The following is a 17,710-nucleotide window of genomic DNA, read 5'->3' as shown; positions in this document are numbered from 1 at the left end:
TGTCTACAACCTCAGGCTGAGGCTGCCGACACCCTCTCCTCCCTATCCTTCGGCCTCCTCTGGCCCCCTAGTCCTACAACCAGCCATTGCCACCCTACCTCAAGTTAAGGTATGCAGTGTGCATTTCCTAGAACCTATCTGTGAGGTCTGAGCCCTTTTTTTTTTAAATCTTTTTTTAAACCAAGCTTTATGCCCATCATGGAGACTGAACTCAGGACTCTGAGATCTAGTCATATGCTGTTCTGACTGAGCCAGCCAGGCACCCATGAGCCCTTCTTACCAAGCCTTTCTTGGTCACGGGGCTGGAGTGTGAGCACCTGCAAAATCCATTTCCCCACCTCCTTCAGGCTGTTCTTTCTTTTGGCTGAGACTTGCTTTGCCTACTGAACAAATACTGGCTCGATTCCGAGCAGAAGCCAGAACCAGAAGTTCATGAGGTATGGGTGCCTTAAGTGACCGGAGTAGGGACTTCTAGTTATTCACATGCAGATGGTTCTGTGGCAGCAGGTGGCCCTCTTGGGATTTGGTGTTAAGCCTGACCCTAAAACAGCAAGACAGGCCTACATGCTGAAGCACCACAAATTGAAGATTAGAAGGAATGAGTTCGAGGGTAGACACATCGTGTGTCTCTGTGTATGTGTGTAGAAGAGCAGACAAGCTTTCATTCACTAACACCTAAAATCATGATAATGCAGAAGTATGCGAGGGAAACCATAGGACTTAGAGAAATGTAGTTAAGGGCACAACACTCAGGTTATGATCCCATGGTGCTGTTTTAACACCACTTTAACAATGTGGATGAGTGTAGCTTTAACGGTGAATTGATGTACCAACCTATACACTTACTGACATTATGGCATACATACTGCTCAGCTTCTCTCTCCCACTCCCCCTGCTTGTATTCCCTCTGTCAAATATTTTAAGTTGCAGGTATCATTGCAAAGTAATGTGGTAGGAGGAGGGCTCCATCTCACAACTCTGAGATCATGTGAGCCAGTCAGACACTTAACCAGCTGAACCATTTCTGCTTTATATACTTTGCAGCTGTATCATTAGATATCTGTAAATACAGAGGATAGTTTTGTGCCCCAGTGGGGCAGAGATTTTGCATGCTTGTTTTTTTTCCTCAAGTGTTATTTATTCCTAACTCTTACTTTTTTATTAAGAAAAATTTCACACAAGTTTAAAGAACAGCATGTATCACTTTGATATGCTATTTTAAAAGTTAACACTACAGGGGCACACTTAATGACTGAGCCACCCAGGCACCCCTATCCGTTCATTTATCAGGGTGATGAGCATATTGGGCCATTTAAAATTTCTCAATACTTCTGTTTAAAAACAAAAAACCAAAATCCACAAAACCTAAAGCACTCAGAACGGAGACTTAACAAAGTCAACAGGCAAATATGAACTCATTTTTTTCTCTTCTTACATAGCTTTTTCAACAATATGAGAAGTAACTGAATGTTGGGAAGGAAGAGCCAATAAATTCATCTACTTTTTGAAACCAAACATTTAATATTTTAATTAAGTCTTGTCAATACAATTTTAAGCAAGTGCCACTGGAAGGCCAGGCCCAGGAATTCACAAAGGAAACAATCTTCCAAAGAGCAAGGAACACCAAGGTGATCTTCCACTCCAGAAGCACTTTAGGGGCCACAGTGGTGCCAGTCGGCCAGTGTTCATCCAATTACCGAGTGTTTACCTGATAAGAAAAAAACCTGAGTTCCACAACTTATAATAATAGAATTTTAACGATCAAAGAAGTTTCGTGCAATTACCAAACTGCCCGATTACCAAATCCTATTTTCACAAGTGAGAAATGACTGTAAAAGTATGAACTGCTGTTATCACCTTGATAACCAACAAAGTAACATGTACCACCCTGTTTCCCTCCCAAAACTCTTTAAAAAATATACCTTTTTGACCCTGTAGGAAAATTCATAATCTATTTATACTTACCACATCATCAATTTTCAGAATGCTCCGGACAGTTTCAGTTGCTAGAGTAAGTGCACTGACTGAAACCAACAAAGGCTGGACAACCAGTTCCTCCAAAATGTTGGAAATACCACCCTGCCAAATAGCACAAATTGCTTTTAGTGTCTATGATTATATACCTCACCAATTACACTGTTACACTGACACAAGGCCTTTCGAACATAGTTTTCCCTTGTTCTAGTCAAAAGTAAAATACTCTATTTAAGCTTTTCTCTTTACTGGACGTTCTATTTAACGAAAATTTGGAAAAACTGAATTTTTAGTTTTGGGGGGATTTTGGATTCCCCCAATCCTAGACCCCAAACAACTCCTAATTATCTTGGAAACAAAAAGATTTTATTTATTTAACAGAGAGACAGCAAGAGAAGGAACACAAGCAGGGGGAGTGGGAGAGGGAGAAGCAGGCTCCCTGCTGAGCAGGGAGCCTGACTCGGGGCTTGATCCCAGGACCCTGGGATCATGACCTGAGCCGAAGGCAGAGGTCCAACGACATCCAGGTGCCCCAACAACTCCTAATTTTCTTTAACTTAAAAATACTCAGGCAAAATTAGGTAATTATACCCATTAAAAATTCTAAGATCTTTAATGCTCAAATCATCCTTGAACCCTAATTCTGAATATGGCCAAGGCTGGTCTGCCCTGCCTTTATATCTCCCTCAAATCCCACTTTTAAATTGTTACTGCAACTATTCTCAGTCTCCCTTCTCTCGGGATTGCTGCATTATGTGATGATGGCCGTAACAGGTAACCATGCCTCCAGTCTTCCCTCCTAAAAATACTTTTACATCATCTTAGCCTCTTGGTTAAAAAAAAAATTAGTAGTGCCCAACTACTGGAATAAAAGCAAAATAAAACTCCTCCACAACTGCCCCAATACTCAAAATGGTTCAGAGTTGTGGGGAAAAATTAGTTGACCTGCGGTTCTCATACTTGGATCTGAGATTACTTTTTTTCTTTTCTTTTTTTTAAAGTAATCTCTACATGCAGGGCTTTGAATTCACAACATGAAGATCCAGAGTCATATGCTTTTCCAACTGAGCCAGCCAGGTGCCCCTAAACCCAAGATTACTTTTTTTCAAAAGAAGATTTATTTATCTGAGAGTGAGTAAGCATGGTGGGCAGGGGCAGAGGGAAAGGGAATCTGGAGCAAACACCCCACTGAGCAGGGAGCCTGACCCCACAACTCTGAGACCATGACTTGAGTCGAAATCAAGGGTCAGACATTTAATCGACTGAGCCACCCAGCTCCCCCAGAAGATAACTTTCGATTAAAAAGCTTTTCATCCAGGCAACCCTCTCAGGTCCCCTTTCTTGGAGCTTTGTACTCTATCATTCAGTAAACTTTACAATTGCTCAATAAATCTTGCTTTGCTGTCCACCAAAAAAAAAAAAAAAAAAAAGCTTTGTTTCATAGACAATTTTGAAGTTGTTAACATTTTAATCAATATCTTCCGTAATAATTAAAGACTAAATTATTACCTTTCGGACATTAATGCCGCTGGTTTTTTCTCCTTGGGCGTGCCGGTTTCTTAGTTCTGTTACTGTAGAAATGGGATTCAGGCCAGCATTTTCAGCTAGTGTAGATGGAATGACTTCCATAGCATCTGCAAAAGCACGAACACAGTAGGATTCCATGCCACTCAATGTTCGTGAATATTCAGTTAACCGTAGGGCCAATTCTATCTCTGGAGCACCACCACCTGCAATAAGAGCTCTGAAATTCACAAATACATTTTTAGCTTATTTTATCCAACAAAAAGCTATTTTTAATAACTTACTATTTATACCTTAAAAGTAGTCAAAATAGAAATGTTAACATTCAAAATGTTACTCAGTGACATATTACCTCTTCTTCACTAAACAGCGAATAACACACAGGGCATCATGAATGGAGCGCTCAGCTTCTTCAATCACCAATTTGTTAGATCCTCGGACAACAATTGTAACTGTTTTGCCAGGGCTTGTACAGCCTGTAATCTATAGTAAATACACTCCAAATTAGGTACAGAAATAAGGGTTAAAACAAACAAAAACAAACCCAGGTAAATAAAAGCTGTATTACAATACTGTTACCTTGAGTAGTTTGCCAGAACCATTTAAATTGACCTCCTCAGCTAACTCAGCTGATCCCAGCATGTCGGCAGTAAATTGGTCAATATGAGCAACTGGCTTGGTTCCAATAGTCTGGGAAAAGTATCAAACCCACAAATTAAGACAACATTTGATTACTGGATATTTTCACACAGAAACTGCGAATATTTTACCTTACAAATGAATTCGATGTCTTCTCTTTCAATATCCTTAACCACCATAATCTTCATTTTGTTCAGGAAATGTAATGCAAGATCACTAAGAGCATCTCTAAAACACAAAATCAGTGATCAGGCCAATGCTAGATTTAAAAAAAATGCTGTTAAACTGCTTTTTAAGCTGTTAATCATTGCTGTTTAAATGATAAATAACTCAATTAGTATAGGAAGACGCTTTAAATTTAGCTGACCAAGTTTATGAGCTCAAAACTCTTTGAAGATTTCCAATGGATCATATTAAAATGTACCCCAGGCAACACTATTTGTAAAGAATACAATAAAAGGTAATTACTGTCATAGTTTTTAATACTAAATGAGTGTATCTTTGATAATTGAAACTTTATTGCTATTTGATGAATTTAGACATATGATTAATTCAAGACTCCACAAATTTATGCTTTCTCACAAATTATCTGAACAAAGCTCCTGACAACCCTGTGACACTGGAAGGGTGGATATTCTGATCCCTTCTCTACAGATACGCTAACTAAAATTTTGAGAAGTTTACTTAAGGTCACTACCTATGATATGACTTGGTAGGAGAACCAGGTAATCAAACTCTTCATCAAGGTTTCTATATAAAATAGTCACCCCTAGTGTTTCCTGGCATAACATTTATTAATAGAGTACAAGGGACTACATCTACTTATTAGAAGAAAACACTGAAGGAAATAAAAGGGATCAGTTCAAACTTTGGAAAATTCTTTTGATCCATGAACTATCTCTTGCATTCCACTCAAAAGAACTTCTAAATTTCAAGGCAAGCAATTACATGGACCTTTAAATAAACGCCTCTTTTAGCTAGCTAACCAACTCTAAACCAAATGTATCAAAAACAAAGTATTCCGGGGACGCCTGGGTGGCTCAGTTGGTTAAGCAGCTGCCTTCGGCTCAGGTCATGATCCCAGGGTCCTGGGATCGAGTCCCACATCGGGCTCCTTGCTTGGCGGGGAGCCTGCTTCTCCCTCTGCCTCTGCCTGCCATTCTGTCCGCCTGTGCTCGCTCTCTCTCCCTCTCTCTCTGACAAATAAATAAAAAAAAAATCTTAAAAAAAAAAAAAAAGTATTCCATTTGCTCGATATTTAGGATCTTGATCTAGAAAGAACATACAGTTGACCCTGGAACAATGAGAATTAGAGGCACCAACTCCCCGTCTCCAGTAAAAAATATGCATATAACTTTTGACTTCCCCAAAACTTGACTACTAAAAACCTGTTGACCAAAGCCTTACAGAAAACATAGCTAGCCAATATGCTGTATTCTTACAATAAAGCTAGAGAAAAGAAAATGTTAAGAAAACCATAAGGAGGAGTGGCTGGCTGGCTTAGTTGGAATATTCAGCTCTTAATCTAAGAGTCATGAGTTCCGGGGCGCCTGGGTGGCTCTGTGGGTTAAGCCGCTGCCTTCGGCTCAGGTCATGATCTCAGGGTCCTGGGATCAAGTCCCGCATCGGGCTCTCTGCTCAGCAGGGAGCCTGCTTCCCTCTCTCTCTCTGCCTGCCTCTCTGTCTACTTGTGATCTGTCAAATAAATAAATAAAAAATCTTTAAAATAAAAAAAAAAAAAAAAGTCATGAGTTCCGAGGCCCATGTTGGGTGCAGAGATTACTTAAAGAGAACTTAAAAACCACAAGGAAAATACATTTATAGTACTGTAAAAAAAAAAATTTATGTACTGTAAAAAAAATAAAATCCACATGTAGGGGCGCCTGGGTGGCTCAGTGGGTTAAGCCTCTGCCTTCGGCTCAGGTCATGATCTCAGGGTCCTGGGATTGAGCCCCGCATCAGGCTCTCTGCTCAGCAGGGAGCCTGCTTCTCCCCCTCTCTCTCTGCCTGCCTCTCTGCCTGCTTGTGATCTCTCTCTCTCCATCAAATGATTAAAAAAAAAAATCTTAAAAAAAAAAAAAAATCCACATGTAAGTGGACCCACATAGTTCAAACCTGAGTTGCTCAAGGGTCAACTATATATCCCACGCAGTTAAATCATCACAGTGGAGAGAGAACCCACTTTAGAGGATTTATCAGAATACAATGTCCCAAAATGCAGGTTCATTCTAGATTTCTAGTGATCTACCCACTCCAAATGTTTCTTAAAAAATTGCTTAAAAAAAAATTTGCTAAAATAAACCTGTCATTCAAAGCTGAACAAAATAACTAGCTTCCACACCTCAGAATAGACTTCTGTATGAGAAGGACATTACATCCTGTTTTTTTAATTTGCTTCACTAAATTGAGAATATAGGCTCTCTCCTCCCGCAGCACTCGGTCCATCTGGACATAGTCAGAAACTACTATTTGATTATCCATCTGTTGAGAAAAAAGAACGTCGTATTAATAAATTGCACTCTAAGAGTTTTGTGGGGGTTTTTTTGGTGTGTGTTTAAAAGAGTTTTTAAGTGAAAAGAACAGATTTTTAATGAAAATATTAAGTATCATAATAAATTCAACCAAAACCATGCCTAACAACAAATTAGAGGCATACATAGAAAAGGTCTAGGAAAATGAATATATATACCAACTGTAACTCAGGTCTTTAACTTTCATCTATACACCCTGCTGTGTTATTTATATTTTTTACAAGTACACTTTGATAATTTTAAAATGGTTATCCTTGTTCCTGAATATGTCAATTTTTTTCATAGGAAGATATGCATTACTAAAATTTCAGTTGTATCCTTTTAACTCTATGGCTTGTTAGAAAAACTGGTATGCTAAAAGGTGGTATCAGGGACAAATCTTATTAATTAAACGTGTATAAAACAACATTAAATTTTCTATGGGTTTAATGTTTGGGAAACACATGACTCAACAGGAAACCTATATGCCAATACAATGTAAAAGAAGAACAAATCTGAGTGAAGTGACAAGATCAACCACTCCCTTTTGGAAAAAGCACTTACGATCAAAAGATAAGAAAATACCTTAAAAAATATTTCTTTAGAGTATAAATAGTAAGCTGGTTTCAACTTTCATTTGTGTAAATACAGGACAAAAGACCTGTCTGCTGCTACAGGATGGATGGCGGTTTCTCGGAAACCTACAAAGAAACTGGAAATTCCACTTACTCTGTAATTTTTAAATAACCTAAATTTATTATTTCATACACAGTGCCCCTACTGTTACTTGCCTTCATCTATGAGTCGACGCTCAATTTCAATGACAGCCGACTGAAGCTATAGATCTGTTATGTCTGGCATCCAATAATTTCTCCTTTTGTCTCAATTCTACTAATTCTTTCAGAATCTATGATCTTTACCACTAGTATCACTATACTGTAGTTTTATAATATTGAACAAAGATCCAAGCTATTAAAAAGTTACATACATAAGGAACTAATTTCATTTGCTTTACTTACATCTGTTTTGGGAGCAGATAAGCAAAACTGAATAAGTCCAATCTTAGCCTTTTCAACTCTGGTTATGCCAGAATTTGCCACCTTTTGAGTAAGTACCAGCCCTTCCACCAGCTCACAGTCATCAATTGTGCCACTAAAGAAAAAGGAAACAAGGAGGACACAGTTAACAAAGGGTGGAAATCTGTGAGTTTAATAGATTGCTAACAGATTAAAAATCGTAAGTCCAATAAAATACAAGTCAGTCTCACATTTATTACTGCCCCAATTCCTAAAATTCTTTGATCACACTAATGCCTTGCCATCATAACGGAATATAAACAAATTCCTGAGATTCCCACATTAATAAAAGTTCTTAATTTTTTAAAAAAATTTGTCAGAGACAGAGAGAGCACATAAGCAGGGGGAATGGCAGGCAGAGGGAGAAGCAGGAGCCTGATGCAGGACCTGATCCCAATACCCTGGGATCATGACCTGAGCTGAAGGTAGAGGCTTAATCAACTAAGCCACCCAGGTGTCCCTTTAATTTTTACTAAAATCGTAATTAGAAATGCTTACCCAAGTTTCTTAACAATTTTAATGTCTCTAAGATCTACACTTGTAGCTGTGGCTGGATCAATCACTTTCATCACTGCATTTACACTCATTGGAGAAAGCAGACTTGAATACTGAGAGACAACCTAGAATTAAAAAAATTAAATCAAGTCACTTTCACACACACACACACAAAATCCTAGTTCTTTAATAACTAAGATCTTCAAGAAGAAATCTTAACCACTTTTTTGGGGTGACAGAGAGAATGGGAACATGACACAACATTCCAGACAAACTGTCTTCTCCACTCAGCTGTCCGTCACCAAAGGCACAAAATATGTAGGCTTCTTTTCCTAGTTTATTAACCTATTAGATGGGACTGTCCAGATTAGTAGCTCTATAGAAAATCCAAAAATCAAATTATATGTAGACATTTCTTACCTAAAATCAATCTGTGAGCAAATGCTCTATATGTGCACACATAATACTGAGGGACTAATAAAAATAACTTCTGGCTAACACTTTACTAAGAACTTATTGTATGTGAGACAATGGTCTTAGCCCTTTATGTTTATATACTCGCTCAATCTTCAGATGAAGAAATTCAGAGTCACACAGCTTAGTCAAGTGATGAGCCCAGCAATAAACCAAGCAGTCTAGACTCTGTGACCCGCTATTCTGTCCATTAGGTCTGAGTACATTCAACATTTATCATGCATGTCACTAACACTATCCAGCTCACTGAAAGAAGATGAATGTATCAAAATAATGCTGATGAAAAAAAAATGGGGGAGGGGAACACAGGACATGACAGAAAACAAGAACGTTAAGTTAGCAGGAAATTTAAAAAAAAAAAAATCAATGCTTTACACTTGAAAACTAAAAAAAGCAGCACTGGTTATTAGTTAAGAGGGACCACAGATGGGCAAACCTGTCCTGGGTTCCAATCTCCACTTATCCCTTACTGATAAGTCTTGGATTAGTTATTTAACTTCACTAGATCTATTTTCTGTCTATAACATGGACGTACAGTTTATCTGACAGCCCTGAAGGAAGAGATTTGACATTAACTAATTCAGTTGTACAAATTACCTCAATTACCCAGGCACTCCAGACCTTACATTTATGGACTGCACAGCATCAAAAATCACAACCTAAGAATTACAATTCTTAACAGGCTTTAAAAAGTAATTTTAAAAGGATCCCTTAGTACTGGTCTCACCTTTGAGTTCAGGGAAGTGGTAGCACTATTTAATAAGGTTTCTCTGTCACTCAGTTCCACAGGTCGAGACATGTCAGTCAAGATTTCTATACCCTTTTCCAAAGCCTTCTGGAATGACTCAGAAATGATGGTTGGATGAATCCCTGTCATTTGTTAAAATTTAGTTATTACAACACATAAACTACATATGACACCCCTTAAGATTTTTTATTCATTATAATTTCAGAGTAGTCATAATTTTTAAAATGATCTCTATTAACTTAGGCTTCAGTTATAAATAAAACAGTCTGAACAACCTTAACTGCTATTATGGCAAATAATTTATTTCCATTAATCTGGAACAGTCAATTCTGCACTCATGTGATATTTACACTTTTCAAAACCACAAATCTATGTTATAAATAGAGTGACTGGAGAGTCTCCAAGATGATTAAGCAGTATTTACCAGAAGAAACTATACTACATTTCCCAAATCTTCATTCTCATCTAGAATCTAAGATCAGTACTGCCACTACACCTTATTTTAGAAATGCAAAAATTTTATCAAGTTCCTTTCAAAATGAAGGCTGGTTGAGGGAAAAAAAAAAAAAAATGAAAAAACAAAAAGAAACAATGTTCTTATTCATACAATAAACACAGCAAAATTTAACCTAAAAATTCCTAACAAAATTAGTTATTCCAAATCAAATACCAAATCTATTACTCAGTAACTTTTGGCCTTTATTTAGTAATAAAACATGTCCTATGTCCTACCTACCTTTTTGAAGAAGCTTGGTACAGGAATCTAAGAGAGAGCCAGCAATGATGACTACTGATGTGGTGCCATCTCCTGCTTCTATATCTTGTGCCTTAGACAGCTCCACCAGCTAAGTAAACAGAACATGCTAAGTTGCTCAGTGAGAAAGATGAGGACCCAATAACATCTAAGTGAAATATAAATGAATGGCCTTCATATCAGTGTCAAAAACAATTTGATTATTATCAACACTGTAAAACTCAATATAATCTTTTTTTTTTTTAAGATTTTTTATTTATTTATTTGACCGATAGAGATCACAAGCAGGCAGAGAGGCAGGCAGAGAGAGAGGAGGAAGCAGGCTCCCTGCTGAGCAGAGAGCCTGATGCGGGGCTTGATCCCAGGACCCTGAGACCATGACCTGAGCCGAAGGCAGAGGCTTTAACCCACTGAGCCACCCAGGCACCCCTCAATAAAATTCTTGACTTCTTGGATTTCATTTTATTTATTTTTGAGTTTCATTTTAAAGTGATTGATATATTTGTGACATGCAAAATTTTGCTCATATACGCTCTATAAGAATCTATGTTATGGGGGCGCCTGGGTGGCTCAGTGGGTTAATGCCTCTGCCTTCAGCTCGGGTCGTGGTCCCGGGGTCCTGGGATGGAGCCCCACATCGGGCTCTCTGCTCCGTGGGGAGCCTGCTTCCTCCTCTCTCTCTCTGCCTGCCTCTCTGCCTACTTGTGATCTCTGTCAAACAAATAAATAAAAAATAATAATAATTAAAAAAAGAATCTATGTTATGATTTTTTGGTTCAATCTATGGTTATACATTTTTTTCTCCCCAGCTATTAAAAGTTCCTGTCAGAAAGTATAAATGATGTTGCACCAAAGGTACCCTGCAGACTTGGAAACTAAAGAACAGGGGATTCTGGAAGACACAAGTGTCAGTTTGGAGTCCTTTGGTAGTTTACCTAAATTGACCCCGGATAAGCCTAATCTGATTCATCTTAAAAGTCACCTTTATGTAATCAAACATAACTTTTTGACAGGAATTTCTTTTTGTAGATATGGCGACTTCTCACTTATACTGGAATCATCATCACACTTAAGCTGGATTGGTAACTGTTTTTAATAAACCTCAGTATTTTAGACAACTTGATCTTGCGCACAATTAAGATTACACTGCTCTCTTCCAACCAACACTCACTGAACTATTAAAGCCATTTCATGTTTTTATTTTCTTCTTCCTCTACTATACAGTACATTCCTATGGACAAGGAGATTCATGTTTTAGTACAACCTTGCACTGAAGAGCACAATGTTAGGCACACAATGTATCCTAAAAACATGCCTGTTTTAACACAAAAAAGAATTCACAGTGTTTAAATAATACAATGTGATCAAATAAAACAAAATGTTTACAAATATCAAGCAATACACTTAAAAAAAAAAGGAACCTCATCTAAAATTATACTTACCATTCTGGCTGCCGGATGTAACACTTGCATTTGTTTCAGAATGGTGGCTCCATCATTTGTAATGGTCACATCGCCTTTTCCATCTTGAATCTGTAAAGTTTCGTTTTTTAAAAAAGCTGTTATTTCAAAAATTGTTCTTTACCCAGCACAATGACACTCTAAAAGCTCTATTAATTTTAAAGTTTCTTGGTAGAGAAGTTAATTTATGTTTGCATAGTTTACAACTATGCTTAATTTCAAATTCTCTTACATTACTATAGTGATTTAAGAAATATGCAGCAACAGTCTAACTTTACAAATGGAAATACCTGGCTTTACTCCAGCTATTTTTTTCATTTGTTTGAAAGTGAAGGAAATCTAGACACACAAAACACAAAGCAGGGCGCCTGGGTGGCTCAGTGGGTTAAGCCGCTGCCTTCGGCTCAGGTCATGATCTCAGGGTCCTGGGATCGAGTCCCACATCGGGCTCTCTGCTCAGCAAGAAGCCTGCTTCCCTCTCTCTCTCTCTCTCTCTGCCTGCCTCTCCGTCTACTTGTGATCTCTCTCTGTCAAATAAATAAATAAAATCTTAAAAAAAAAAAAAAAAAAAACACAAAGCAGAAATACTACTAAGAAGAATTACTAACATTACTGGGTTCATATCCATCATAAGAAATGATACCATGGAACCTTCCTACACTGTTGGTGGGAATGCAAGCTGGTGCAGCCACTCTGGAAAACAGCATGGAGGTCCTCAAAAAGTTGAAAATAGAGCTACGCTATGACCCAGCAATTGTATTACTGGATATTTAACCTAAAGATACAAATGTAGTCATCTGAAGGGGCATGTGCACATGAATGTTTATAGCAGCAATGTCCACAATAGTCAAACTATGGAAAGAACCTAGATGTCCACCAACAGATGAACGGATAAAGAAGATGTGGTGTGTATATACACACACACACACACACACACACACACACACAATGGAATACTATGCAGCCATCAAAAGAAATGAAATCTTGCCATTTGCAAAGACGTGACAGAACTAGAGGGTATTATGCTGAGCAAAATAAGTCAATCAGAGAAAGACAATTATCATATGATCTCTCTGATATGAGAAATTTGAGAGGCAGGGTAGAGGGCCGTGGGGGGCAGGGAAGGAAAAAATGAAACGAGATGAGACCGGGAAGGAGACAAATCATAACAGACTCTTAATCTCACAGAGCAAACTGACGTTGCTGGGGGGTGGGGGAGCAGGGAAGGGGTGGTTGGGTTATGGACATTGGGGAGGGTGTGTGCTATTGTGAGTGCTGTGAAATGTGTAGGCCTGATGATTCACAGACCTATACCCCTGGGGTAAATAATACATTTTATGTAAATAAAAATAATTAAAAAAAAAAAAAAAAAGAAAGAAAGAAATGACACCATGGATTTTCAAAAAGCACAACACAGTAAATACAATTCTTACATTCAAAAAAGTAACATGTTTTAGTATTTTCAACAAAGGGTAAACAGGCTCACTAGCAGGGACAGATTTTAAAACATCCACACGGAATAATAATCTGTGTATCATCCAGATAATCCCTCATATGGTTTCTCTCTCATTTTCGATGTTAATTAAGCACTGAATTTGAAGGTGTATTTCTCAAAACTGGATGGTCTGGAATGCACTGCAATGTTTTATGCTGCCTGTCAATCACACTAGAACAACTGAAATTCCATAGAACCATGCAGGGTCACAGTTACAGCAATAAGGAACAGTGAACTCAAACATGTATAGCTACAGCCTTACTCTACTTCCCATGTAACAACACAACCGATAACAACTTTTGTGTATGTACTTTCATTGTTTAAAGATCACTAAAAAAATATGAATTATACTTAAGTCCTGCTCACCCCAAAGCAATCTATTAGTCTTCTAAACTCTCAAAGAACCCTTCTAGCACTTTTTGCTCTTTAGGCAGCATATCTTAACCCACTATTGAGAATCTGCAGTGTGGACAGCAGCACCCAGTATGTAATGAATAATCCGTTTTTTTTGTTTTGTTTTTTTACCATTTTGTCCATTCCTTTTGGTCCAAGGCTTGTTCTAATAGCATCAGCAACAGCTGTAAACAGAAGGAAGAAATCAGGACCTCTCTTAAAAAAGCAACATATTTCTCCTCTCAAATGATCATCTGTCCTTATTAGGATATGGTGTGCAACCATTTACTGTGTCTATTAAAGAAAACTCACTGTCTAATAATAATCTACTGGAAACACACTAATTTATTCCTTTAATTGTGCGACACTCACCTTTTGTTGTTAAAGTCACTGTACATAATACTTGTGCCCTGCCTATGGTAGAGTAAAATTTGAGGATTTACGTAACCTTCCTCTAAGTATCAAAATAAGCACAATGTAGTTATGAGCTCAAAATGGAGACTGCATTTTTCTCCATTCCCTAAAAGAACACAAGCAACAGGAGAGGCAAGACTTCCTACTATATAATTCCCCTTATTTGTCCGTTCTGTTTCCTCTAAATACAGAGTGTAATTTTTGAAGGCTAAGACTTGTCCACCAATGTGAAGATGTTGCCCATCTTTACATACCCTGCCACCAAATAAACCCAAACAAAAACCCCAAACCTTAACCCAAACAAAACCCTAGCTTTCAGTCATCATCAGTATTATGAAACATCGCTGGGTATATAGTTTACCATTCCAAAGTTACTTACTCTTATTAACTTCCCTAAGAATGTTTATTGGACCACTGAAGGGAAACTGGATTTGATGAACAGTCAAGACAAATTCCCTTTTCTTTGAAAAGCCCAAGACAAATAGTTAGACCCCTTCTTCACATACCACCTCACCCCATATACACAGGGCTGAGATTGTGCCCTAATCATCGTATACTCTACAACCAGCATACTTCCTTTTTATGTATATTACAGCGTGAATAATACATAAAGACTTTAAGGACAAAAAAAATTGCTATAATTAAAAGTTATTTTCTACTTAATTGTCTCATAATTTTGGACTGCTATTCCTAATTATCCAGTCAAAATTAGTCTCTCAGGAGATTTTAGTGGACTCCATGGCCATGATTCTACCAAAAGACCAATTCACTTTAAGAATGCCCTCACACTCACCTAACATGAGGTTAGGAAAACACACCCTACCCCAAAAATAAGATTTTAGACTGCTTACATCTCCAAAAGTGTCTGATGTTTAAGATACAGTATGGCACACAGTAGGGTCTGTTAAAAGGACCTCCTGAAGAGTACTACAACTAGTATTACTTTTCTGTGTGTTTATGGTTTTTACATTATCAACCAATTTTGGGGGGGCATGTTTTTGAGATAACATCCAAATAAAAAACTGACTCCCTGAATTATCCTGAAAATGACCTAAACTAAAGCAACTTCTATCAAGTTTGTTGGGTTTTGTCTGACTTGGAAAGACTGGTTGTGCCGTTCTGAGTTCTCATTTAAAAAGGTCAGGTTCTAAACAATGAATTGTTACACTTAAAAGAAATTAAATAAAAAATAAATAAAAGGAAAAAAAAAGGTCAGGTTCGCAGATAATTCAGGTGGCCTCTGCTCACCAGGCCCTTCAAGATTTGGCCCCATCCTACCCTTTCAATCTTCACCTCCCGGGTCCTCTTGCACTTTAATCTCTAACTGTAATGAAATACGCACTACATTTCAATACTCAATATACATCAGCTAAGATCTCTAAGTCTTCGTTCTCATTTTTCCAGGCTCTTCTGTCTCAACTACTACTCTTAATTCTCACAACTCCAGGGCGGGGGGGGGGGGGGGGTGCGTGCAAACACTTTCTTCAATTTTATGGGTGAGGAAACGTTGGCTAAAGGTCGAACTGAGTGGTCAAAGCCACTCAGTAATGGTAACTCAGATTTTCATTTCTATCATATACCATACAATTATAGAAAACAAAGAAACACCAATACATCGTCCATATTTCTAGACTTGCTTATGTCTGGCTGAATGTGCAGAGAGAACGTAAATGCACAACCTGACCTTCCACATGTTCCATCAGGACAGGTGAGTCTTCCCCACAGCCCAGTACAAAGGGCCCCGCCCCAACCTAAGCCCGGAGTTTACCAAATTCGTTTCATCAGTTGCGCCAGGAGCGTCTTTAAATATTTTTATAGGAACATTGAAAACTAAAATGTATTCTACAAACAACATTCTACCACCAGTGGAACCCATAAGCATTTAAACGACAGCGCTTATGTGTCAGATCCCAAGGGACGGCTGCTTGCGGTCCTCGGCATCTTTCTCCTGAAGCGTGATTACCGAGCGGGGATGAAAAATTACGGGCGTGTAAGACCAATAGGGCTAGCCTCAAGGTCTCCATACTTGGCCCTGGGAATTACCGGCAGAAAACAGAAAGGATCCCTCCACTGAGCTGCCATCCCTGGAAGGACAAGATTATCTCAAATAACAGAAAAATGAGCTTTAGCAACCCAAGTTCAGGATGAGAGTATAAGCTCGACCCCGCACGGCCTCGGATCGGACTGAGGAAGCGATACCTTTGGCCGCGGAGATATTGCTGAAGCGGATTTGGGCCGGCTTGTCACGGTCCTGATAGGCGCTTTTGCTGCGGCCGCCGGCATTGCCGGCTGGCGCCCCGCTTCGGGGTGCCACGTTCTCGGGCATGGCAAACTTGGCTGGGTCTGCGTATGCTCGGGAAGGACGGATGGACCCGGATTCCAGCCGGCCGCAGACTAACGGAACGCGCCCACCGCCTTCACGAAGCTTCCAGAAAGCGGCGCGGACGCCGGGAGGAGGAGGTGGAGAAGGGGCCTGCCAAGCGGCGCGGCGCCGACGTGACGTAGCAGGCTGCCCGCCGCGCGCCGGTTGAGGTGGCTGTGGCTGCCAACTGGGGGTTTACTGGGAGTGTTGGCCCCGGGCCCGGGGTGGAGGCGCGCTGAGGGAGGACGTTTGCGAGGCAGCCAGGAAAACCCATGATTTTAAAGGCGGGCGTTGGGCACCAACATCGCCCGCTGCCCTGGCCTGGGTCGTGAGGTCCCTTCCGTTAGTTCAAACCCTACGTGTCTCAGAGGTGTTGTGGGCTCCCGGATTACACCTGAATGGTCGGGCCTGAGCTGGTTTTTGCTGGGTGGCTTAGTCCTGTATTTTGTTCAATTTTGTTGGTTTTTGTGAAAGAGAGTTGGAAGAGAGGTTTGGAATGGGTGCCTGTTTTCATTTCGTTTAAGTGTTGTCTCCTATTGATTGTTACTGGGGGTAGTTAGAGGTATAAATACTTCCTTGTTAAATTGCAGAGACTTTTGCTTTGAACCTGTGATTGCCTGCCAAACCAGGACTACCTGTCTTACACCGCCCTCGTTGTTACTAGCTTCTTACACATAACATGAGCCCCTCACTCAGAGGGAGCCAAAGTATTTTAGTTCAATTCTGTGCTAGGTGCATTGCTAACCCTTTTAGATATGTTATCTCTTTTAATCTTCACTATAATTCTATGAAGTGGACAGTATAATAATTATAATTATAATAGTAATAATTATTAATTTTTAGTAGATAAGGTAGCCAGCCAAAGCACAAAGAACTTACAGATAAACCTGTAAGTTAGTAGATTGAAACCGTATTTCCATTCAGAGCAACGACTTCCCCAGATCATGAGCTGAACTGCTGGGCTCCTGTTACCACTTTTCATTATGGAAATTCATGTAAGTTAAGTTCGTTTAATGTTCTTTCACAAATAAATATTAAGCGCTCATAAAGCAGGGATGTCTGGGATATATTGAGTACTTAATCCTGTGATCACTAGGTGCTTTTACACACCATGAGGAAATGAGCATTAAAAGATGACCCTTCCGGGGCGCCTGGGTGGCTCAGTGGGTTAAAGCCTCTGCCTTCGGCTCAGGTCATCGGGCTCTCTGCTCTGCAGGGAGCCTGCTTCCTCCTCCCTCTCTCTCTGACTGCCTCTCTGCCTACTTGAGATCTCTGTCTGTCAAATAAATAAATAAAATCTTAAAAAAAAAAAAGATGACCCTTTCTAAGTGCTTTCTACTCATATGCCTCTGGTGCTGACTTTTATTTTATTTTGATATTTACATATTTATA

At 39.2% G+C, this 17,710-nt stretch overlaps 1 protein-coding gene across 1 annotated transcript; it reads right to left on the bottom strand.

Moving 5' to 3' along the window:
- Positions 1-1,501: 1,501 nt before the first annotated feature.
- On the bottom strand, positions 1,502-16,427 carry CCT4 (chaperonin containing TCP1 subunit 4). Its single transcript, XM_047745896.1, has 14 exons — positions 16,156-16,427; positions 13,675-13,727; positions 11,637-11,726; positions 10,177-10,285; positions 9,420-9,562; positions 8,222-8,343; positions 7,667-7,799; positions 6,479-6,618; positions 4,269-4,365; positions 4,078-4,188; positions 3,851-3,981; positions 3,484-3,718; positions 1,966-2,079; positions 1,502-1,708 (listed from the first exon to the last, which is right to left on the bottom strand). Exons 1-14 carry the CDS (start codon positions 16,280-16,282, stop codon positions 1,694-1,696), a joined length of 1,620 nt encoding a protein of 539 aa, XP_047601852.1. The 5' UTR covers positions 16,283-16,427; the 3' UTR covers positions 1,502-1,693.
- Positions 16,428-17,710: the final 1,283 nt, after the last annotated feature.

Source organism: Lutra lutra, chromosome 9, assembly GCF_902655055.1.
Source record: "Lutra lutra chromosome 9, mLutLut1.2, whole genome shotgun sequence".
NCBI classification, from domain to species: Eukaryota; Metazoa; Chordata; class Mammalia; order Carnivora; family Mustelidae; genus Lutra; species Lutra lutra.
This window is presented reverse-complemented; position numbering and strand designations above follow the sequence as displayed.

Coding starts and splice junctions, on each gene's coding strand:
- CCT4 (XM_047745896.1), bottom strand. CDS start 16,282: ATGCCCGAGAACGTGGCACCCCGAAGCGGGGCGCCAGCCGGCAATGCC. Junction 9,563..10,176: donor TACCAAGCTTCTTCAAAAAG/GTAGGTAGGACA, acceptor AACAAATGACAG/GGATTCATCCAACCATCATT. Junction 2,080..3,483: donor GCGGCATTAATGTCCGAAAG/GTAATAATTTAG, acceptor GCTATTTGGCAG/GGTGGTATTTCCAACATTTT.